Source organism: Echinops telfairi, unplaced genomic scaffold, assembly GCF_000313985.2.
Source record: "Echinops telfairi isolate 266 unplaced genomic scaffold, ASM31398v2 ScPeMD7_18;HRSCAF=68, whole genome shotgun sequence".
Taxonomy (NCBI): Eukaryota; Metazoa; Chordata; class Mammalia; order Afrosoricida; family Tenrecidae; genus Echinops; species Echinops telfairi.
Window position 1 is genome coordinate 10,178,069 of NW_022103915.1, and position 25,377 is coordinate 10,203,445.

General features: G+C 41.8%; 2 protein-coding genes across 6 annotated transcripts in view; both read right to left on the bottom strand.

Annotated features, from left to right (window-relative positions):
- Positions 1-3,107: 3,107 nt before the first annotated feature.
- PPP4R4 (protein phosphatase 4 regulatory subunit 4) overlaps positions 3,108-25,377 on the bottom strand; it is a 130,287-nt gene continuing 108,017 nt past the window's right edge. For all 5 annotated transcript variants that reach the window (XM_045287814.1, XM_045287816.1, XM_004698777.4 and 2 more), the window contains 9 exons: positions 25,141-25,285; positions 22,228-22,269; positions 22,058-22,132; positions 17,921-17,990; positions 16,589-16,672; positions 11,486-11,579; positions 10,318-10,388; positions 7,494-7,641; positions 3,108-4,196 (listed from right to left, as the gene is read on the bottom strand). In XM_045287814.1, coding sequence (XP_045143749.1) covers positions 4,172-4,196; positions 7,494-7,641; positions 10,318-10,388; positions 11,486-11,579; positions 16,589-16,672; positions 17,921-17,990; positions 22,058-22,132; positions 22,228-22,269; positions 25,141-25,285 — 754 coding nt within the window. In that variant the 3' untranslated portion in view covers positions 3,108-4,171. The remainder of the gene's footprint in view (positions 4,197-7,493; positions 7,642-10,317; positions 10,389-11,485; positions 11,580-16,588; positions 16,673-17,920; positions 17,991-22,057; positions 22,133-22,227; positions 22,270-25,140; positions 25,286-25,377) is intronic.
- Positions 4,211-6,264, bottom strand: LOC115868704 (translation machinery-associated protein 7-like). The gene is made up of 2 exons (XM_045287961.1): positions 6,257-6,264; positions 4,211-5,884 (listed from the first exon to the last, which is right to left on the bottom strand). Exons 1-2 carry the CDS (start codon positions 6,262-6,264, stop codon positions 5,689-5,691), a joined length of 204 nt encoding a protein of 67 aa, XP_045143896.1. The 3' UTR covers positions 4,211-5,688.

A 25,377-nucleotide genomic window follows, 5' to 3' on the forward strand; every position in this document is an offset into this window, starting at 1 on the left:
TTCCAATGCAGAGAATATATTAAAGTTCCAATGCAGAGAATATATTAAAGTTCCATTTGACAGCTGAATGGGTTTAACAAGCAAATAGAATCATCCTGCAAAGTGTCTATCTTGCTTACTGTGATAAGTAAAACATTTGTCAAGAACCCCTAAAAATAATGTGGGTGTCCAATAATGCCTCATTGGACACTCAATGGACAAGTCCTCCCCTGCCCAGAGAATTGACAGCAGGGTCCGACGGTCCTGCAGCTGGGCAATGACAACTAGAGGCCAGCCTCTCCCAAGTCGTCTTTCTACTCGTCCTTCCTTCTGGCCAAACCTCGGGGGGTGGTTGTGGGTGGGGGGAGGCTGACATGGAACCCAGCAGGCAGGTGGCATGAGTGGCTCTTGGTTATCCATGGGGGTGCCACAGAACCTAAGTGTGGAGCTTTCCCAAGGCGCGAAGGCAAACAACCGGCACGCTTCCGGCCTTCCTACGTTGTCATTTTCAGTCAAAGAGACCAGAAACCATTCTAGGGGTAAATCCAGAACCGTGACTGAAGTCAATCCATCTGGGAGTACCCACTGCCTGGATTAAAGGCCTAACTGGATGTTCTAAATGCAACTCCCTCTCTCTGTTGTCTTTCCAGAGTGCAAATACACTAAAATTAATGTACTGAGTCCCCTTCTTGATTACCAATATACATCAGCCAGACTAAGGTCAGAATATTAAGATGTGGCCTAGAGATGGAGGTTCATCGATCTACTGAGCCCCAAGGTGCTAAATGACACTTGTTAAAGGCCAGGCAGTTCTAGGGTCTACAAAGAGAGCCACAAAGATGGAAGACTAGCCCAAGTGACTTACTTCCTCAGTGACTTGTTTGCATTGAATTAGTTAGGTTTGTTTGTGAGAACACAAGAGGACCCACTCAATTGCCCCACAGTGTGAGAGGTAACGTCTAGGAGAGTCTGCGAGAGCCCACTGCCTGCTAGAATGAACGTGGCCACCCTCAGGTACAGAATGGCTCCTCACCACTGGACTCATCTGGAATACAGATCACACCACCACCACCCCCTTGCTTAAAACAATAGCCTACCCCCCAGATCTCGCACCTCACTCTTAAAGTCAGGAAGTGACCCTCTTCCCTAGAGCGAGCATTTTTTACTGCTCCCCTGTGCTTGTTGAAGATGCGCCCCGTCAGTAAATTTTTCAATTTTTCAGGTATGTTTGCAGAGTGAAACAGGGAGGCCCATGAAAAAGGTAATTGGTGTTGGGCAATCCAAGGTTTTCAAATGAGGGGGAAGCAACCCGGAAATGGCACAAGGGTTCACTAGATTCCAGTGTGGTTTTTAAAGTGCTCCTACACAGACTCCACCCCTAACGACGCCCACCCCCATCACACACACACCCCCCCCACACACAGTATGCTCACAGTCACGTGCCAAGACGTTAGAGACATTGTTACTGAATTTGATCCTCCATGCTGAACAAGAACCCGTGCTGAGGAGCCTGAATCAAGTCTATCTCATGGGCACCTTCTTTTCAGAACAGCACATCCAGGCTCAGGAATGACCGTCCAGATGTGTGTGCAGTGGGGAAGGGAAACTGTGGCTTCTCGTTCCCCTTCTACTCGGGGGAGTCTCTCTCAGCCCATCTCCCTTTCAGAGGCAGGAGTTCTGAGCTGTGGAGGCTTGTTTTGGGCTTGTAGAGCTCATGATGAGATTCTAGAGGCCACCTTTAAAGTGCAAGCTTTGCAGGGCTCACCCAAGATGAGTGAGAGGGGTCTTCCCCCTGCTGCTATAGGTGGAGGGAAGAGCTTTCCTTGCCTTCTCTCGCAGCTGCAGGTAGAAGAAGCGCTTCCAATACAGCATCACCCATTTGAAGGATCCAATTAAGCTGTTCAACAGAGAGCTTTGACAAGAATCTGCGGTGTCTTGTTTTCTGATATAAATAGGTGGCTATTCGTGACTGTCACTTATTTGTTCTTCTATTTCTATATATCTGTCCTTGGAAGTAGAATTTTAACACTGATTTCAAGGATTTTTATTATCATGATATGTTAAAAAATTATTTTAAAAAGACACTTCCCAAAGTAATTTGGATTTAACTCTTGTTAAGTGGTAATTTAGGGCCTAGGAATAAGATTGCAGTGGACGGCTTCTCTGTATTCCTACATTTTATTAGTAATAATTTTTCTTGGTCCAATCCCTTTCTTCTTGTCCCACATGTGTAGTGGGAAAATAAAACCTTAGAACTCAGTGAGTTAGATGTATTAGTTAGCAACACAGTTGCCCGTGTTGTCAGCGCTGAGAAGCAACCAGAGCGCAGAGGATCGGGGCCCCTGTCATGCCATCGTGCAGCTGACTGCTCCGTCCTGTTTGAGGAGCGATGTAACCCACACCATCGAGGGAGAGATCCTTAGTTCCAGCACCCCCAGTAATGCCCTAAGGGCAATCACATCAACTTCCTCACACCCACCCAATTGTTAACTACTGTCAAATGAAATTAGTATGTGGCACAGTTCCATTTACTTGACTGCTCTTTGATGAAGACTATTAAGGATCACTTAAAAAGAAAGCCCAAACAGAGAAGGCCATGAAGCCCACTGCCTTCAAGTTGATTCTGACTCTTAAAGACCTTCTAGAGGTTTCCTAGACGGTCTGTCTTTACAGGAGCAGCCAGCCTTAACTTTCTTCCTAGGAGCGGCTGGTGGATTTGAACCGCAAATCTTGTGGTTAGTAAGGTAAATGTTAACAAAGAGGGTGAAAGCTAAAAGCCAAACCCATTCCATCAAATTGAGTCTGGCTCATAGGGACCCTGTCAGACACAGTAGAGCTGCCGCGGGGGATGTCCAAGGCCGTCAACCTTTCTGGGAGCAGACTGCCGCACCTTTCTCCCACGCAACAACTGGTAGGTTCCCCCTGCAGCCCCACTGGGTGAGAGCCGAGCGCTGAACCACTGTACCACCAGGACTCTGTACGAGGGAGAGGCCAAGGGGAAGCAGGCCTGGCACGGACTAATCCTCCCCCAGGAGTCACAGCTGCTAGGAGAGGCCGCTTCTCTCACTCATCCCTTAGATGTGCACCATCTTACTCTTGAATTACAAAATAAAAACTGCAGGAAAATGTTTTAAACTTTTCACAAACATAGGTTTTCCTTTGACCTATGTTTTATTTGGGGTAAATTCATTATTCATTATTCACATTATAAAAAGTAACCACACACACATAGGCCTTCACAAATTAGATGATCTTTATCATACATCAATATATATTTTTTAAAAAACCAAATATCTTCTAATAGCAATATAATGATATGCTGACTACATTTTTGAAATACAGAAGCTGACAATAGCTTCATACAGTACATCTCAAATATTTTCAAATTAAGAATGGTTTATGCTTCGCAGGCAAGTTCTGCTGGTAGCGTTAGCATCAGTATAAACCAATGCTGTTGGCATCGCTTAAGCATGATAGCTTGGAATAACAGCCGGTTCAAACTAGTCATCATTTTCAATTAAGTCAGGACAAATACAATCTAAAACGTAAACAACAGATTTATAAAATAAATTCTTCTGGGACATGAAAGGAAATCATCAATCTATCATTTTTCAGGTACTGGTAGCTAAAAGTGATCGGAAATCTTCAAAGGATTCTCTTTGCCAAATTTAAATTGGTGCATGTCCCTGCAGTCAGGTGGCTTTGGGACCCTCCCTCCTGGGTGTGACGTTTCAGCGGGGCTGGAAGATGGGTTAGAAAATGCACTCAGCCCCTCCCTCTCCAGGCCTGCTCCAAGTGGTCAGTCGCCAACTCAACTTCGGACAGTTTTGAAATGCTGAAACTCTAAGTGAAATAGATGGTTCCGCATGGATAAAGGCAGGTGTGTCTCTTTTGCAGCAGGAGGGGGAGCACAGACCTAAAGTTGTTTGGGTTTTCCTGCTTGTTTTTGCTAGACTTCTGCGAAACATTGGAATTCTGCAATCACATTATTATAGAAATATCTATTATACCTCCTAGGGAATCTAATTTCAGATAGGGAAAGTTCAGCAACATTGGATGCTATGACAGCTCTCTTCTCCAGTCATTAAAAAAGTGTGAAACACAAAAAGCCCAGCCATTGCTATAGCATTTGTCCGTCAATCACGGTCTCGCCAGCTCTCTCTGTTTAGCCTCCATCCTTCAAGGAGATGATTTAAGGATTGGACTTTCTGGATTTTCTTTGCCAAAAAATGATAAGAAAAAAAAGGATGAGAGGGAAAGAGAAAAGGGACAAACCAAGGAAGAAAAAAAGGAAAGAAAGGAACATTAACCATGTAATGTTAAAAGGTACATAAAAATATATAGATAGAATCTACTTTAAATAGACCTGTTATAGGAGAATGCTGACTCATGGAAAAAATTAATTGTACTAAGGATTTCATGAAAATACATTTCATGATTTAAAAAAATCACATGTGTACTTAGCATCCCATTGGGGCAAAAATGAGCTCATATAACTTGCCATCATTTTGCATTTTGTATACCCACTACTGACTCACAGCAACCCAGAGAAAAACTTTCGGTGGGGTTTTGAGATTGTAAATCTTCACAGGGGCAGACAGCCTCATCTTTATCCTATTGGCATTTTCATTTGGCTGTAACAAACTAACACAGGCCTAAATAGATCCATTGTCTGGCCTCCAAAGGCATCAGTCCAGGATACATACCTCTAGACCTACTCCCACTTGGCAACTCTCTTGTTAACGCAACATTCTGCATTTACTACACAACATAATCTACTATCTGGCTATTGTGTGTTTTAATGACAAATGCCTACAAGTTACACGCGCTGAGGCTTTAGATAAGAGTAATGCTGGCTGTGAGGGCTAAGGTCATGTGTCAACTTGACTGAGCTATGATTCTTGGTTTGGCCATCCTGTAATAATGTGGTCATCCTCCACTTCCCCCTAACTCCAATTTATGCTCGGTGCTTAGTCCTTGTAAGCTAACCTGTCAATAAGGAAGAGGGGGTGTATTTCCTTCCAGAGACGGAGAGTCCTAAATCCCCAGGGTGGCATGTCTATGACATGCATTGCATATGATTTTTATGAGAAGCCGAGTTGGGCTTCTTGTTTTTCAGGGATGCAGTTTCCTTTATGTGGCACGGCTCTGGATTATGGCTGCAACTTCACAGAAAAAGAACAGCATTCATTTGAATCCTCTTCTCCATGCGCGGGCACGCTCCGGAAAAAGCCCACGCTGGAGCCACATTCGATGGCAATCTCATCAGGGGCCTTTCTGTCCAGCCACATTAGAAAAGAGCCTTGGGTTCCAACATCCACCCTCTTTCAGGCTACTCAGCAAAGGCAAAAACCCACCTCATGTGTGATTTGTTAGCAGAACATTTCTAGATTCTTTTTTTTAATTTCAAATGAGTTGCTTGAATTCCAGATGGTCCAGAATGCTGGGCATCACAAAGACTGAGGAGCAGCCCTGGCAGGTTCTGGACTGGGCTCACTCTGATCTCACAGCTAAGACAGAAATGGCTGAGTGAGAAGAACTAAACATTGTGTGATTTTTCTTCTTTTTTACAAAAGTTTATTCTTAAGTGTCAGCAGGCTCCAAGACAACATTTCATTCTAAGTGGCAACAAATGTTATAGCAGGGAATCCAGATGTTTACACAGGAACGGAATCAAGGGTCATCATTGCCTCAGTCACCAAGAACATCTTACTTTTTGCCAGATTCCTTAATTCCGCCGGTGGCCAGGGGCCCCTTCCCCGCGGCCTTCGCCTTTAGCTCCTCCAGTTTCTTTTGTTCTTCCTTCTGTTTCTGCTTGAAAGCCGTATCTTCCTCATCCATCTCCTTGTTCTGCTTCTTGGGTTGTTTCAGGGGCTTCTTGCCACCTTCGCGGCCTGACTGGCACCTGCCGCCCCTTCCCCTCTAGATTCATTTTTTTAAACCACCAATTTTATTTATTTTTTTCAAGGGAAAGAAAATTGTCTTGTCAAAAGGAAAAACACACTCTAACAATGGGAGAACAGATAAAGGGAGTCGCCTGAAATAAAGGAGAGCTGGTAGAAATATACTAGGTTTAAATGGCCTTTACTGTATGTCTGCATAAATCCCTTAGAACAGTAAGTTAAGAAGCAGATGAATTCCACTGTATTGTTATTCAACATGTCCTTCCAAGGAAGGAGTCCGGCAAGTCTTCAGAGGAGAGGCTTATGGGCACAGAGCAGGAAGATCTCATGATGCTGGGGTTGGAAGGCACCGTAGAGGATGAACCTTGAGTCACCCGGTCATGCTACACACCTGCACAATGAGGCCCCCACTCTCTAGGCCAAGACACTGTGCTGCCCCTAATGCCATGACTCTTAAATGAAATGTGTAATCAATAGGTCAGTGATTGTGTGGGTGGGTCAAGTGCCTTCGGTTGTTTCAACAAGATCATTAGAAAGCCCCTCAATATTAATGCTTCTAATCTGAAATAGCAATATGATGTTCTCCTTCTATCACTATCACTTGTTTATATTCTATATTCCTACTATTCCCTTGAGCTCCACTCAATGAATTTGTTTTAAAATTTCTGCATTAAGTTGTATACATACTTGTATACTCAATGGCCAATCACAGTGTAGAATAAATGACCACATAAACTTAAAAAAAAGAAAAACCCAGCATGGAATTTCTGCAAAGAGACATTTGAGAAACTGTTATTAGAAAATGTCCATGCATTAAAGGAAACCGGAGTCCTGTTTAAACAGTGTTCTCATGAGTAGGCTCCTGTATAGAGTTCTCATAAGACTCTAACGTGAAAACTCTAGTGGGAGCACCTTGGTGGAATCACTTCTACATTGGTATGATCGCTCATTGGGGTGATTCTCTAAGATACTGCGGCCTCTGAAACTTAAAGGTACCAGAAACAAGGGCTTCTATTAACTCCTACAAGACACAGCCAGGACCTAAAAGTGGGGCTATGAAGGAAAGAGAACAAAGATCCTGGGGTCCCCTCAACATGAAGGCACCAGGTCAGTGTGTGAGCAGGTCTTGTTTACTGGGCCCACCACTCTGGGTCCCTGACACGGCCGTCACTGTGCCCCTCTTTAGGGCAGGGAGCATGAACCGCCACGCACTTAGTGCTGTTTGCAGGGTTGCAGAAACACTCCTGCTGCCTGAGAAGTCAATTCCCCGGAGTCAACCATTTCCAGAAAAACAAATGGAGTCCAGATATGAGTGGGCCGCCTAAATGCTTCTTGAGTCCCTAATGCGTCCACGTCTTGCCATCTACAAGGGGTTTTCCAGAAGTCTGTGGGGAAAACTCCATTATCATTCCATTCTATTCTTTCTGCACAGTTTCAGAAGGCCCCTTGTATAAATCCTCTCATATACACACTGTAGCCTAACAGAGTCACCTGTGATAAGCATCGCTCTTAGTGCCTAAGCTTTCCTCCCTAGACTCCTGCCTTCGGGGAAATGTTTACTCGGGAGGGGAACTGCAGAGAAAAGGAGGATGGGACAGCCCGAGTACTTACAAGGGAGCCTTCCGTTGCTGGTCTTTACTTCCGCTGCTCTTGGCATCAGCTACATGACTTGCCCCCCGGGAAGTGCTTGGTAAGGGAGTGCTGGGAGAAAAGGCCGCAGGGAGGCTACTGGCATTACGGGTGGGCCGGAAGGAGTCATCTGCAAGCAGTCCATGGAGATAAAACATACCCAAGAGAGGGGTAACGATGGAGACGGTGAACGCTGGTTTTGTCTTTTCTCTTTTGAAATCAACTTGATTAGAGTATCATTTTCACACATTAAACTGCATGAATCTTCGACACACCCACCCATGGAGCCCTGACGCCATAAGGATGTTGGGTGCAGCCATCACTAGCGAGCATTTGCTGCAGCCCCACTGAAGCCCCTTACCTGCATGCCTTCCCCCAAGCCCATGCAACCACCCATTTGCTTCCAGTTTAACTATGGACTCTTAAATAGTTTTATAAGTGAAATCATACTGTATATACCTTTTTTTAGCCTGACTTCTTCCATCAGGATAATTACTTTGAGATTCCTCCACTCTGTTGCTTTCTACGGCTGACTAGAATTGTACTGCATAAATGGAAATTGTTTCTCCATCTCCTGGTGAGAGAACTGTGTCTGGTTTCACTTACAAACACGTCTGTGGGTGGATGTACGTTTCACTTCTGGTTGGTAAATGCCTAGGAGTAGATCTGCTGGAATGGGCATGAATATTTATATCTATCTTTACAGTAAGCTACCAAACTACTTTCCAAAAGGCTTGTGCCCAGCCAAGTAAGAGAGTCCTAGGTATTCCACATTCTCACCACACTTGGTGCTACAGAGCTTTTCTTTAAACGTGTCCAGACGTTCTAGTGTCTAGTGGTACAGTGAGCTCTGCTTGGTTTGAGTAGGATTATGAGACCCTGCTGGCACCGGGGTTGAGCACTTAGCTGCTCACCAGTAAACAGGTCAGCATTGGAGATGTAGCACAGAAGTTCTAGCCTGTCCTATAGGGTCACAGTGAGTTGGAATGGACTCAAAACGATTTTTGTTTGTTTGTTTTAGTGGCAGGTATAGCACTTTATCCCCACCAAATTTATCTTTATCATCGTCCCTCTAGCTTAAGTCTCCCCAAGAGTAATGTTATCTCCCTATGCTTATCTTCTTTTGTAAAGTGAATAGTCAAATCTTTCGCCATTTTAAAATTGAGTTGCCTTTTTTCTTATTAGGTTTAAAAGATTTCTCTATATATTCTGGTGTAAGTTCTCTGTCGGGCAGATGTATTATGAACATTTTCTCCCAGTCCGTGCCTTTCAAACAGCATGAGCTTAACTATTGGTGAAGTTTGATACGTTCCTATTTGACTTTTATGGTTAGAAATCTTTGTTAATGGTCAAATGACAAAGCCTTTCTTCTACATTTTCTTCCCTAAACTTCCTGGGCGCAGCTGTCCAGTGTATCCTCTAATCTGCGCTAACTCTGTGTAATCATTGAGTGTGAGAGACGAGGTGAGGTCCCTTTATGCTACACACGGAAGCCATTTGTTCTTGCATCATGTTTTTTAAGGGGGAAAAAAAATTCCACCCCATTGATTCCTCTTGGAGTCTCTGTTGAAAATCAAGAGTGGTTACTCTTGATTACTAGAGCTTTTTGTAAGTGTTGAAATCAAGTAGTTTAAGTTCTCCAATTATTTCTTCAAAACTGTTTTGACTAAACAAGGTCTTTTGCATTTGGATACAGATTTTAGAATCAGCTTATGCATCTCTACAAAAAGACTGCAAGAATTTTGATTGTATTCTATTCGGGAAGAATTGACCTTGCAATCTGTTTAATCATCCAATCCACAAACATGGGGTCAAACTGTCACAACATTCAGACTCAGGTCCTCTAGCCAATGCTGACACGCGACAGTCCTGGTGGATTTCTAAGACGTCAAATGTGTAGGCGGGAAAACAGCCTCAGCCTTCTGCCTTGGATTGGCTGGTGGGCTGGAAGCCCGGGCCTTGTGCTGAGCGGCTCAAAGTATAGCCACCAGGGCTCCTTAAACATAGTCTCTCTCTCCATTATCTAGGTCTTTGATTTCCTTCACCAATGTTTTCATGGGGTTTAGTGTACATACTATACATATTCGGGTGAATTTCTCCCTAAACATTTCATGCTTTTGAAACTACTTCAAAAGGTATTTTTAAATATACTCTGTTTTCCAAAGTCTAAAGTTACAGAAAAATTGAGAAGGGAAGTAAAGAGTTTCCACATGCCCTTCTTAGAGGGCATTCAGATCTCACATTCTCATGCTCTACTCACTACACAGGATGAATCAATGGTGATACAGTATTATTCACTAAGTCCCTAGTTCATTCAGAATTCTCTTTTTTCATCCAAGGTCTCTTACTGTCCCAGGATCCCATGCAGTAGATCACATTTGCCTTAGTTGCCCTGCCTGTGTAGGCTCCTCAGCTGTGACAGTTTCTCAGATTCTCCCGGGACAGTCTGGAGGGGGCTTTGTCAAGGATTTTGTAGGACTCGTATGATCCATGGTAAAGCCGTATTGATTTCAATGTCCTCAAAAATGATTGCAAAAATCTTTAAAAATCAGCAGAATGTTGACTAGGATGTCCTCTCTCTCTTTTGAAAATACTCAGCGCAGTGAAAAACACAAAGTAATACTGTAGCTGGGGTGAAGCATTTCCTCAATTGCTAGGGAAGAGTCACATTTCTTAGTGACTTAATAAAAATATAGATTTAGAAAAAACACTATATCTAGGTTTTTAAAAAAAAAAAACAGGTTATCTAAAGACTATCTTTTTTTTAAATGTAGTATTTCCTAGAAGGTCTCAGATAGCTACTTACCAGTTAGTGAAAGTATAGAAGTCTTTGTTATCCCTGAGACAGGGCCTGCGTATCCCGCGGTAGAACTTTTACTGGAAAAGAGCATGATTATGTTTACAGTACAAGAGGTCGCTGCTCTGGGCCACGGTCAGCAAGCACACGGTCTAGCTTAGCCACTCTCCTTCTACATTACCGTTTCCTACAAAATGTTTGCTGCGTTTGGTTCTCACTGATTTGCACATTCTAGGCCTCACGACTCTTTCTTTGTTCCCTAAAGCGCTTTCTTAAACACTAGCATTGGAATAGCAGGGTTGGATTTTATTTTACACTCAGCTAACAAAGGTAACATGAGTACATTTTCTTGACAACCGACCTTTATTTCTAATCCCCTTTGTCCAGCTTGAGATTGCCCTGTTGGATAAGAATTCTGTATACATGTATTGAAAATGTCAAAACATGGTTGAAAATCCGCAATGGGCTACCGCTAATAAAATAAAAATCTGTGTTTTGAGTCAGATGTTACTTATTTTAATAGGCAGGTGGGAATTTAAAAAGCATTTACATTTTAAAACAATTCTTATCAGTTGCTAGGTAAATATTACATGCTATCTTGCCTACACCTATTAAATCACATGATTATTTAGTGAATGCTAATGTTCTCCTTGCCATACAGTTGAGCACCTTGGCTTTGGAGCTGAGGAGAAAACCAGACATGCATCTTGTGTCAAGGGAGTCCTAGTTGGCTAGCGGCTTCTTCATAGAAACGCAGCCATACTCAGAGCACACCGGTTGATGTACTAAGCGGCTGACAAAAGTCCACAGCTGACACTTACGAGTATGGCCTATGGCATACTCAGAATCCATACATGCCTTTCATGAGGTTAGCACTTAAGGTGAGCACAGAATGCATCCTAGGATGCTAGGACACTTATTCTTAGATACCTCAGTGGGCTTCTTTTTTTTTTTTAATGCAACCATCTATTCAGAAGAAAACTATTTATTGTTCAATAAAGAAACTCAAATGTCTTGATTTTCATAACAATCTAAAAACTTCACATAAACAAAGATATATGGCTATACATTAATTAACGAAATAAATTAAATTTAATTAAATAAAATAAATAAATTATTAAATAAATTAATGTGGCTATAAATTAAGAAATTAAATTTAAAAGTAGTCAGATCATACCTAGTGCACTTGTCTAAGGTACCATATTTTGTGTGAAAAGCTTGATTATTAAAAGACTGGCTTCGAATCAATTTGGATTTCTTGATTTCTTTGCCTAGGATAAGAAACAGAAATAAGGGGAGTGGAACTAAGTGCTCAATTCATGCATGCTTGTCCTAACTCCCATCCTGTACCCAACCCCCAGAATTCACAGGAAAACACAGATGAACTGGGCTTTCTTTCCCCTGTAGAGGCTGATTAGAATCTATCACTGTGGTGGTGGTCGTCAGGTGCCATCGTTAGCTCTGACTCACAGCAAGCCTATGTAAAAGAAGGAAACACCGCTCAGCCACACGCCATCCTCACAGTGGTTATCTGGAGCCCACTGCTGTAGCCATTCTGGGCTGGAGCCTTCTTGTCGGAGGTCTCCCTCCCTTTTCACGGATGCTCTAGTTCACCATCCAGGAACTAGTCTCTCCTGATCACATGTCCAAAGAACACCACCTGCAATTCGAAGTGGCTTTCTGGCTGTCCGTGTTCAAGCAAGGTTGAGCATCGGTGTTTTGCAGATTGTTAATCAGCCTCCCTCCAATTCTGATGCCCCGTTCTTCTTCATAGAATCCAGCTACTCTGATGACTTGCCGATGGTGAAGGCATACAACCCTGACGCACACCTGTCCTGATTTTAAACCACTCGGCAGCCCCTTGTTCGATTTCAACATCTTCCTATTAGTCTATGCATAGGTTCGAAATGAGCACAATTGTTGGCCCCGAAGGAGTTAACAGAGACCCAGGGCAGTGGACGGTTTCCATGGACACCAGGGCACTGTGCTCCTTCCCAAGGACAGAAACCTTGAGTCTCCTGATAAGGCAGTTTGTTATGAGAACCTAGTGCTTAGTCTGCTCCCTCGTTCCTTGTTTACTTTGAGAAAGTGCAGACATGCTTACTAACCCGTGCCTTAGCTAGCTAAGAAAATAAAAGGCCGTGCAGGGCAGCCCTCTGTGCTACACCCAGCACAGCGGTGTCAGCCCTTCGCTGGGTCCAACCACATTTTCCGTGTCCGCGTCTTCATTTCTGGCCCGTGCCGTCACCAAACGCTACACACAATGAAGTGTTCTAGAACTCCCATTCTTCTCAATGTGATCCATAGTTTATGATGATCCACACAGTTGACTGTCTTTGCATAGTCAAGAAAGCACACATAATCATTGTTATGTGTATTCTACTTTGAGCCAAGATCTATCTGAAGGCATCAATACTATCCCTCATTCCATATCTTTTTCTGAATCTTGCTTGATTTCTGGCAGCTTTATGCCAATGTACTGTTGAAACTGTTGTTGAATGATCTTCAGCAAACGGTTACTTGTATGTGATATTAATGATATTGTTCAATAATTTCCACATTATGTGAGGTCACCTTTCTTTGGCATGGGCACAAATATGTACCTCTTCGAGCCAGTTGGCGGGTAGCTGTCTTCCAAATTTCTTGGAGCAGGTAAGTGCTTCCAGACCTGCAATGGCTTGTTGAAACAGTCCAATCAGCATTCCAGCTTCCTACAGTAATACCATTTCTTGATCATATGCTACCTCTTTAAAAGATTTGGCATCGATCATTTCTCTTTGATATAGAGATTCTGCATATTCCTTTTATCTTCATTTCAGGCTTCCTATACAGTAAATATATTGCCCATAGATCCTTTCAATATTATAACTCAAGGCTTGGAATTTCCCTCAGTTCTCTCAGCTTATGAATTGCTGATTGTGTTCCTGCCTTTTTGGCTTTCTAATATCAAGTCTTGCACATTCATTCTCATACTTTGTCTTCTCAAGTGTCCTTGGAAATTGTCTGCTCAATTCCTTTCCTTCACCATTCCTTCTATTTCTTTAGCTGCTCCACACCGACGAGCAAGCTTCAGGGTCTGCTCTGACATCTCCTTTGGTTTCTTTCTTTTTTTCTTTTTAATGGCCTTTTGCCTTATTCGTGCATAATGTCCTTGATGTCATCCCACAACTCATCAGGTCTGATGTTCATTAATATTCAATGCCTTAAACCTGTTCTTGCGATGTTCTCTACATTCAGGTGGGATATATTCAAGGTCACCTGGATTTGTTTTAATTTTCTTCAGCTTCAACCTGAACTTACATGTAAGCAATTGATGGTCTGTTCCACAGTGGGGCTGTGGCCTTATTTTGGCTGATGCCATTGAGCTTATTCATCACCTCTTTCTATAAATGTAGTCCATTTGATTCCTGTGTATTCTGTCTCACTAGGTCTGCTTGTCACAATTTATTTTATTGGGAAAAAAATGGTATCTGCAATGAAGAAGTCATGGGTCTTGCAGAATCCTATCATGCGATCTCCAGCTTTGTTGCTACGAAGGCTATATTTTTCAACCACTGATCTTTCATCACTGTTGCCAACTTTTGTATTCCAGTTGCCAATAATTATCAATGCATCTTTGATTGCATATTTGATAAATTTCAGACTGAAGAAGTTGGTAGTAGAATCTTTTAATTTCTTGACCACTCATTGTAGTGGCTGGTGTGAAATTTGAATAAAGTTGTATTAACTAGAATTCCTTTTTTAAAAATTTATTTTATTTTATTTTTTAAAACATTTTATTAGGGGCTCATACAACTGTTATTGCAATCCATACACACATCAATTGTGTAAAGCACATTTGTACATTATTCTCAAAACATTTTCTCTCCACTTAAACCCCCGGCATTAGGTCCTCATTTTTCCCCTCCCTTCCCGCTCCCTCCTCCCTCATGAGCCCTTGATAATTTATAAATTGTTATTTTGTCATATCTTGCCCTGTCTGACGTCTCCCTTCACCCACTTTTCTGTTGTCTGTCCCCCAGGGAGGAGGTCACATATAGTTCCTTGTCATCGGTTCCCTCTTTCCTACCCACTCTCCCTCTACTCTCCCTGTTTTGCCACTCACACCACTGGTCCTATAGGGCTCATCCGCCCTGAATTCCCTGTATTTTCAGTTCCTATCTGTACCAGTGTACCTCCTCTGGTCTAGCCAGACTTGCAAGGTCGAATTCGAGTCATGATAGTGGGAGCGGGGAGGAAACATTTAGGAACTAGAATTCTTATAGGTGTAAAAATACTATCATAGACAGCATTGCACTTCAAGGTAGGTCTGAAATGTTCTCTTTGGTGACGAGTGCAACTCCATTTCTATTGACTTTGTCATTCCTGACTTGGGAAACCATATAATTGTCTGATTCAAAATGGCCAATACCAATGCCCTTCAGCTCACTGATGCTTTCTATTCTTGAGATGTTCTCTTAATTCAGGTGGGATATACTCAAGGTCATATTTTGGCCCTCATGGACTTGTTTTAATGTTCTTCAACTTCAACCTGAACTTATATACGAGCAATTGGTGGTCTGTGCCACGGTTAGTATCTGGATTTGCCTGCTGATATTGAACTGCCTCATAGTTCTCACAGATGTAGTCAATTTGGTTCCTGTGTATGCCAGCTGGTGAAGTCCACGTGACTAGTCACTGTTTCTGTTGTTTTAAAAAAGCATTTGCAGTGAAAAACTCACGAGTCTTGCAAACTTCTGTCATGCAATCTCCAGCTACTGATCCTAATTTCTGTTTCCCATGCCAATTTCTGATCATTTTTGATGCACTGGGATTGCACGTTTGATTAATTTCAGACTGGAGAAGCTGGTAAAGTTCTTCAACTTCTTCATCGCTGACTTTAGTGTTGGTGTGTACATTCGAATAGCAGTGTCATTACCTGGACTTCCTTGTGTGCATACAGACATTATCCTACCACAGACAGCACTGTCCTTCAAGATAGATCCTGAAATCTTTTTTGATGATGAATTCAACGCCATTCTTCATTTTGTCATTTCCAGCATAAGTCATATGACTGTCTGACTCAAAATGGCTCCTACCGACCAGTTCATCTATGCTCGCTAATTCTTAGAATATCAATTTTCATGCACTGCAATTTGGGGGGTTTCCAATTTCCCTCAATTCATACTTTGTCCATTCCATATTCTGATTACTAACAGATGTCTCCAGCTCTTCCTTCACATTTTCAGTCATAGCCCATCAGCAAGTGAAGATCCTGAAGGCTTTATTCCATCCACATCATGATGGTGAGTCAACGCTGACAAAGGAGCTCTTCCTCAGTCGGCTTTTGAGTGCCTTCTGACCTTTTCTGGTACTCTATCTGACAGTGTCCCATTGCTAATTATAAGGCCTTCAGTGGCCAATCCATCCACAGGGGACAGTCCATGCTGCAGTAGGTTCTCAGTCTGGAAGCTCCAAGGAAACATGCTCACTGTGATAACCCTGCTGGTATTATTAAAAGGTGACATAGCTCCCAGCATCACAGCAGCATGCAAGCCACCGCAGTGGGACAAACTGATAGACAAGTGGTGGCTTGTGTGCTGTTCACTGGAGACTAAAGGCAGAAGGCCTGACGAGCTGTGGGAGGGCATCAGGAGCATCACACACGACAAAAGCAAGAGGTCATTAGAGACACAAAAGAGAACAACGAGCAAAGTGGGCTTCAGAAGAGTCTCTGCAGCCTACTCTTGATGTAGGAGTTGGAACTGCTGGCTCAATGGCACCTAACAACAACCACAACACCCAGGACATCGCTGTTTTGCGTTCCACCTCAGTTTTCCTAAATTCACATGGCGTGCCTTCCGGTTATTAATGGATGATTACAGCTGCTTCTTCTCACTTTAAGTTGTGCTACCCATTAAGAACCATCAAAATAACTAACAATAAAATGCACGACATGCTGAGGACACTGTATCTCCAAATTGAGTGGCTCTCTCTGAAATTAATATTAGAAGAGACATTGACATGACAAAATAATAATTTATAAATTATCAAGGGTTCATGAGGGAGGGGGGGAGGGGGGGGGGGGGGGGAAAGTGAGGACCTAATGACAGGGGCTTAGGTGGAGAGAAAATGTTTTGAGAATGATGAGGGCAATGAATGTACAAATGTGCTTTACACAATTGATGTATATATGGATTGTGATAAGAGTTGTATGAGCCCCTAATAAAATGATTTAAAAAAAAGAAAGCCAAAAAATTTTTTAAAAAGAAAAGAGACATTGTTAAAAGGTAATTCTTACTTGTCGCTGGGTTGGCAGAAGAGGGGCCAGGAACCGAAACAGGGATGTTCTTGGGCAGGTTTGTCGATGTCTTAGTGTCTCTGCCTAAAACAAAGTCTGTTTTAAGTTCTCTAATTGCCTCCAAGACCTTATTAGGCTCTATAAATAGATACAACAACACAGAAACTAGTAATCACTACTTTAGATAAGTATCACTCTTTCTGAGCAGTGTTACCTGACATCGCTCAGTCTTGGTTACTCGGTGAGCAATTTCACAATCTTATTACTCCTTATTACGTATTGCTGTCAGAGTTGCCCAAGACCTTCTTTTGTACAAATCAATCTTATTTATCTTGGTGAAAACATACTCAACACCGGATGCACCATTCCAACAAACTCAACATAACTGTTTACACCGATTGAGAAGTGGAATCAATCTTGCTCTCCTTTTCCAATTTCTCCCATCCTTATGAATCAAAGAGCTCATATATATATATATATATATATCTCAATGAAGTTTGGGGCACGCTTGACCTAACTGGTAAGTATATATAGAACATTGCATTCAACAAATGGAAGCCATGCATTCTTGTCAAGTGCACATGGAAAAAAAGAAAAAAGATGGAGGGTAAAACTTCCACCTAACCTTTGGGATGCTGATGTCAATTGGATCCCACAAAGACCAATCTTTGAAAAGAGCTCAATGCCGATGACAGATATATTTTATCAATTAAGCTAAACTCTTGTTTGGATCTAAGCAAATTTCTGAGGAAAATTTCTTAGTCTTCCAAAAGACTAAGGTTTTTTGGAAGATTACCTCAGGGTAATAAAGTTGGGTATCTGTCCAGCCTCAATGGTTCTGAGATGTGGGTTGCATTGAGTATTTGAAATTGTGTTATATGCCTTCCCCATCCCCACCTTTTGATCAGGATTCTCCTGTAGAACCTTAAGTCAAATTTGCCAATAAGAGTAGCACCATCTGGTCTAAAGGCGCAGGAGGCCGACAGGGCAGTACTTCCTCCTGCAATTCCTGGTTCACCTTCCTCGGAGACTCCCGTGGGATGGAGACCTGTTATTATAGCTTGGAAGGCTGGCTGACGCTTTTTAAGGCCCCAGGCAGGCGCTGTGCTCATCATCCCCTTTGAAACCGTGAACCTCTGCACTGAGTACCAGCTTATGCTTGGGTCCGAGCATCTGTACCACATGAACAGCTAATCATCGAAAACAAACTTTAGCAACAGAAAAGATGGTGAAGCAACGATTCGAATCAAATTAACACCTCAGCATGATCTTTCAGAGCACCGGGATGGACATCAATTGTGTGAGTGGGGAAAGCAGAGGAAAACGACTTACGTTTCTTTTCAAAGATCTTTTCACTCATGGATCTTCCGTCATTCTGCTGCTTCTCCTTCTCTATTTGTTCCTGTTATTAAAACATTTCCTTAGCATTAAAGATGCATCTTAAATAGATTTAGAAAATTATTCTAATGAGAAATGACTAAGCTTTACAGACAGAAATGCAGTTTTCAAAAATGCTTATTATACACCATTAGGCAACAATTCAAGTTGTCTAAAGAAGTCAGCCTTCTTCGAGGTTTGTTTCTGCCCTTAGGGCTTTGTCCAGTCAAAGTAATGCATTTGTTGTCATTCCCATAAAACCAGGATCAGATATTAGACTCAGACATCTGGCGACCGCATGGATGTCACATTAGAACTGTGCTCTAGAGGCCTGCCTATGGGTGATTTTTCAGAAGTAAATCACCTGGCCGTTCTTCCATGGTGCCTTTGGGCAGACATAAATCTCCTCTTTGCTGGTGAACAGCTGAGAGCATGAACTACACCCAAAACTTCATCATTGCTGTAATAGGTTCTTCTGTTCTACCAGGCATTTGCAGACTATTATCAGCAAAGTATTTGTTGTATCTAGCCATTTCTAATTGGTAAATGGAAAATAATCTCTGTCTTTGAAATCACTAAGAGAAAAGGAAATGGTCTCTTAGGTATTTTTGGTAGCTTCCGTATTGAAAAAAAAAAAAATATATATATATATATATATATACATAAATGAGAACAAACTCCATGTGTGCAACTCAAGTGAACATACTAGGTCCCAGATCAAGAAACAAGGCCTTATTCAAACACAGGAGCCCTTATGGCAACAGAGCTAGGAGATTATATACACACATCAGTGAAGCTCGGGGCACACTTGACCTAACTGGTATGTATATATAGGACATTGCATTCGACAAATGGAAGCCAGGCATTCTTGTCACGTGCACATGGGAAATAAAGGAAAAGATGGAGGGTACAGATAACACAGTAATTTCCACTGACAAGTGAACTCCACAAAAGAGAATCAAATGGAAATCCCGAAACCAAAACACGTAAAACCAAGAACATATATATTAGGTGGATTTAATAGCAGTGGTCTAGCTTCTCCATCTTCTCTGTTGTCTTCATCACATTAGTCACAGTTATCTGGAAGTCCTTGTCCACCACTAAGTCCAATCTCAGGATCATCTGTGGGTGCTTTTCTGTTGTCTGCTCTTTTGCCTTAGTTTTAGGTCCTATGTTCCTTAGGAACAAAACATTTTTCTGAAGCCTGCTATACTCTCTGCAGCACCTACCACTGGGCTGGACTGCCAAAAGATTGCACTTTAGTTTCCTGAGACTTTTCACTTGGGTTTTTAAGCTCACCATACAAGAATTCTCAGCAGAGCAGTATATATATATATGAAAATTTTAGAACTGAAAAATATAATATTGGAGATAAATAAAACTTCACCATATTGGATCAACAGTAGAATGGACATGATCAATGAGTGACACTGAAAATAATTCAGTAAAATGTATTCTGTCTGCAAAGCAAAAAAAAATTTTAATAAAGAATAAATCCACATGGGCCAGTGGGATGATGTCAAAATGTCTAATATATGCATAATTGGAGACCCAGAAGTAGACATTGGAGCTAAACATATATTTAAACAAACAATGGCCCAAAATTGGGTTGTGCCATACTTTACAGATTCAGGAAGGTCAGCAAATCCAAACAGAATGAATTAAATTAAAACTATGCTTGGACACATCACAATCAAACCAGTAAAAACAAAAGAGAGAGGAAAATATCTTGAAAGTAGCCAGAGAAAAACAATATTACGGACAGAAGAAAAATCCCAATGATAACAGGCTTTTCTTCAGATGACAGGAAAGCCAGAAGACAAGCAGAAATATATTCTTAAAGGACAGAGAAAGTCTATGAACCCAAAATTCTATATCCAATGAAAAATAACTTTCGAGAATGAACCTGAAATATAGATATTTTAGATAAAGGGGAAATGAAGATAAATTACATCACAAGGACTACTACATAGAAAATTCTTCAGGCTGAAGGGAAAAATCATACAAAAGGTAAATATAGATCCTAAGCCATGAATGAAGATGCATGATAGCTTAATATAAAAATTCCAACAGTGTCTGGTAGGGCTTTCAATGCTTACAGATTTAGTTCATATTACAACTCTAACATAAAATAGCAGTGTGGAGTAGGTAAAAGAACACATCAGCACTTTCAAAATTTTCAAAGATATTGTCAAGATGTTATAACGATAAATATCATCCTTGAGTGGCAATAATGAAACTACCATACTAATAGTAAGCAGACAGTAAAAGCTTAGGCATGTATATTGTCATCGCTAGTGAGACCATCAAACAGTAATTTAAAAAAGAGATGTTGTTAGGGACTGCCGAGTCAGTTCTGACTCACAGTGATCCTATGCACAAAAAGCCCAAAGAGAGGGAGAACACAAATCACTCAGGTCAGAACGATAGGGGTTATCTCCACAGATTGTAGCCACAGTAACAATGCACTGAGAATATTGTGAATAATTCATCTGTCAGTCTGTTGTACTGTGATGGCATGTGTGTTGGAAGTTATGACAGCAGTATTTCAAATATCAGCAGGGCCATTCATTAGGGATCGGTTTCAGCAGAGCTTCTAGACTAAGACAGACTAAATAGGAGGACTTGAAAGTCTACTCTTGAGATGTGACCAGGAACCTTAGGAAGAGCCAGAGCACACTGTCAGGTAGAGTGCTGGCAGATGAGCCCCTCGGGCTGGAAGACACTCAAACACTTGACTGGGGAAGAGCTGCTCCCTCTAAGTAGAGTCGGCCACATGCTGTCGCTGGAAAAAGCTTTCAGGACCTGGGCTGGCCGATGTGGAATGACTCAATATGACAAGAAATGGCTGCAAATATCCATTAATAATGGGAACATGGAATGTACACAGCATGACTCTAGGAACACAAGAAGTCTTCCAACGTGAAATGGAACACGTAAAATCCTAAGCACTGGTGAGCTAAAATGGACGGAGAGTGACATTTTGAATTTGACAAACAAGACAATCTACTATGGCACCAAACTCACCAACTCACTGCCATTGAGTCGGCTCAGCTCACAGACCTGGTCCAACTGAAAGGGCGTTTCTTTCCTCCCTCGGCGGTGTGGCTTACTCCTGGTTAAGCACATCACGGGAAGGCTTGCCTCTTCTTGCTGATCTGGGGCCTGCATTTGTCTCACGGATCTCTGGTTCTTTGGATTTGATTCCTCAGCCTGCCATATAGCATGCTGCCCTTGGATTCATTCAACTCTGCACCCATAAGCCTGACCTGCTGACCTTAGATTCACCTACATTCGCCTTCTGACTCCGGGTTTGCATTCCTTGCTGGCTTGCCAGCTCTGGTGGTTGGGTGGGTGAGGAAAAAGCCTCCAGCATAGTTAGCACCCGACCCTCGGACTTGAACCAAACTGGACTTCCCCACTTCTACGATTGTGTGAGTCACTTTCTTGATATACATTTCTTTCTCCATGTACACACATACACACATACACACCACTGGTTTTGCTTCTCTGGAGAAGCTAGTCTGACACAATGACTATTATTCAAATTTATGCATCAACCACTAATGCCGAAGATGAAAAAATTGAAGATTTTTACCAATTTCTACAATCTCAAATTGAGCAAATACAATTAAGATTCATGGATAATTACTGGTGATTCATAAACAATGCAGAAGTTGGAAACAGGTGAAGGATAGGTGGTTGGAAACTACGGCACCGGTGATAAAAACTTCACCCAGATCACCTGGTGGAATTCCTTAGAGAGAGAGAATGGCATCAAAGTGACACACAAAGACTAAAGGACCAGAATGGACGGCAGAACAGACTGAAATTCGCTCTGAGCACACAGTAGCAAAAGTGAATCGAAGAAATGATGATGGACAGAAGATTGCAAAGGGTGGGCTCCAGAAAACAAAGCAGTCTTATTAGGAAATACCAAAGACCAGGACTTAGAAAGCCCAAAGGGACAGGCACATTGGACTTTCCTCAAGCTGAAAAAGTTGAAGAAAATACTTAAGCCCCGAGTTGCAATTTTGGAAGATTCTCTGAGCAAAATACTGAACAACACATCCATGTGTTAAAACAACATACCATTTCCAAAAGTAGTAGTTCTTCTCGTTCTTTCTCTTGATCCAGTAAATCCTTTTCATAAAACTTCTTCTGAAACTGTTCAGAGTTTAAAATAAAATTGGGGAGTATAAATGACGTTCTGTCCATGTTTACATGTTCCTTTCAGTATAAAGTAAAGTAAGTGTACTTACAGCATCCATGGACATCTCCATTCTGTCCAACTCTAACACCGTCTATAAAGAGAAGTGTCACAGAGTATTAAACATTAGCTAACTTGAATCAACCAATCACTTCTTAGGACACGCTTTTCCCAGTAGGGGGTTCAAAGAGGAGATTCCTACACCAGGCAGTGAAAGGCTAAATCAGCAACCTCTTCAAAATCCAGATGAAAATACCAACAGGATAAAGATGAGGCTGTCTGCCCTGTGAAGATTTACAATCTCAAAACCCTACCGAGCAGTATTTCTCTGGGTTGCTATGAGTCAGTAGTAGGGATACAAAATGCAAAATGATGACAAGTTGTATGAGCTCATTTCAGTAAAATAAAATATACCACTTGATACTAAGGTAAATGCATTTATTAAAACACTTCTTATGTGTCTCAGGTAACATGTCACTGCCATAAAAAAAAAAGAACCGATCACAAGGATCTACATATAACCCCCTCCCTGGGGGATGGACACCAGAAAAGTGGGTGAAGGGAACCATTGGAACAGTGTAAGACATGAAAAAATAATAACTTATAAATTATCAAGGGTTCGTGAAAAAGGGAGGGTGGGAGAGGGAGGCGGGGAAATGAGGAGTTGATGCCAAAGGTTCAAGTAGAAAGAAAATGTTTTGGAAATGATGATGGCAACAAATGTATAAATGTGCTTGACATAATGGATGGATGGATGTATTGTGATAAGAGCTGTATGAGCCCCGAATAAAATGATTAAAGAAACAAAACAACTATAGGATTCTCCTTTCAAGTTAATAAATACTGTCAATGCTGTTATTTAAAACATATTTCTCTCACTACAGATACTGCATTCTCCTCAAATAATACACTAACAGAACAGCTAAATACAACATGCAGTGTATATAGAAAGCCACTGTGTTAAGTAGGTTGTGTTACAAACATATGTTTGTATGTTACAAACATATAATGTGTGTAATTTGTGTAGAATTCAGTAACTGTTGTCAGCTTGACCCTGTCAAGTAAGTAATATTTATAATCAACTTCTAGATATTGTGCCAGGATTCATTAAACTTTTCTAACCTTAAGAAAAGCAAATCTAAATTGTGATGATGTATATACAAACTCTTCAAAAAATTGATTTAATTATGGAAGTTGTATAATATGTGAATACTAGATCAAGAAAACTACTTTTAAAAAAAACAAGCTTGACCTGTGATGACCGTGGATGAAGGAAGAGTTTTTCCTTAGGCAGCACTGGGTTTGTTTGGAAAGGGGTATCCATGACGGTTGTACAACACAAAGAGTATGGGCTCAATGGCACTGAGTTATACAAGTCGTTGTTGAATGGAAGAGTATTTTGTCGTGTATATTTTTGCCACAATTGAAGAAAACAATTCACAAGTAACAAGAGTGCAAGGAAGAAGAAAATGTTCTAGGATTGATCGTGGTGATGATTGTATAACTCTTCTTGATATGATTGAACTATGGAATTGTATGATCTGTGGATGAGGTGCCAATAAAAGTGTTAAAAAAGAAAAGAAAGCATACAAGGCTATTTTAAAATACTAAATACATGCAATCTCAAGAGCTGTGGTTCAGATCCACCAGCTGCTCGTTGGGGACAAGCTGAGGCCATCTGCTCCCATAAAGATTTAGAGTCTTGGGAATTCTATGTGGTGCCACTATGAGTCAGTATCAACTTGAGACAGTGGGTTTGGGTTGGTTTTTTTTTTATCAAGTTCACATTCAGATTGACAAAAGTAATCATGTCAATTTTATTTAATCTTATAAAATATTAGGCATAGATTAAGCAAGAAAATGTTTTATAGCTGTAAATTATTTTTAGGCTTGACCTCTCTGACCTAAGTTTTGACTCTTTTAGTTTTCCACACTCCCAAACAATTCACAAAATAAGGTCACATGCCAAATTAAAACCAGCCCACAGAAATCACAGACACACAGTTTCATCCATAAATACGGATGTGCTCAGGGGTAAGAGAATTATATCAAGTCGAGCCGACCACTGACATTTCTGGATCACACTGACTACAGGATAAATTCTGCGGGCTGCATTTCTATGCAATGGACTTTGCCAAGTCTGCCCGCAAAGTTGTACTGAGTTGTCATTGCTGACAATAACACCACAGCCTATAATAAGGAGCCTGGTAGTGTAGTGGGTTCTGTGTGGGGCCGCATAACAGCAAGGTCAGCAGTTGGAAGAAACCACCAGCCGCTCCCATGAGGGAAAGACAAGACTTTCTGCTCCCATAAGCAGTTCAACCCTGTCCCATAGGGCAAGCTCTGGGTAGGACTTGACCGGATGGCAGTGAGTTTGGTAGAATCAAGGTCTGGTGAATGGAGTGATCACTATTAGTACATACTGACACTGACCGTGTGTCAAACACACTCGCATGAAATGTGTATTGCTAGCAGTAAAAGCCTACTCGCTACGTGCCCTTTTAGGAATAACTCTCCTGTCCAGTTCTGTTGTTGCTGTTGGCAGGTGCGGTCTAGTTGATTCTGAATCGTAGCGGCCCTGGGGACAGCAGGGCCACACACCGCTTGGTCCTGAGCCACCCTCACCACTGTTGTCATGCTTCAACCAAAGCACGTTTCTCACACTGCTCATAGCAAAGAAATGAGCAGTTTAACTCAGCCCAATCCTATCGAGTAAGATGGTGAAGCTATACTTCGTTGTTGCTAGGCGTCAGAGTCCGGTCAGCCCCATCAACCCTGAGCCCAACAGAAGGAAACACTGCCACGTCCTGCGCCATCCTCACAATCGTTCCTGCGCCCGAGCCCACTGGCTCAGCCACTGTCCCTCCAGCTCCTGGAGGGCCTTCCTCTCCGCTGCAGCTGTGGCTATAATGCACTCTGTCTTAAATGCAAGAAATGCAAGAGCCGTTACAAGAGTGATACACACCCTTTTGACAATGGCCAGGACGTCTTTATCTTTTTCCTGACAGAGGAGCTTCCTCACACACATTTCTAACTGCTGAAGTAGATGCTTGTCGGCGGGGATCTTCAGAGTAGCCTTCACTTTGGGCAACAAGGAGCAAAGCTTCATTCTAGAATAAATGAAATAGATTGGGCTTTTAAGTATATTTAAAAAGCTAAGAATAACAGTAACATGAAATTGATAGAACCTGAACGCTTTAGT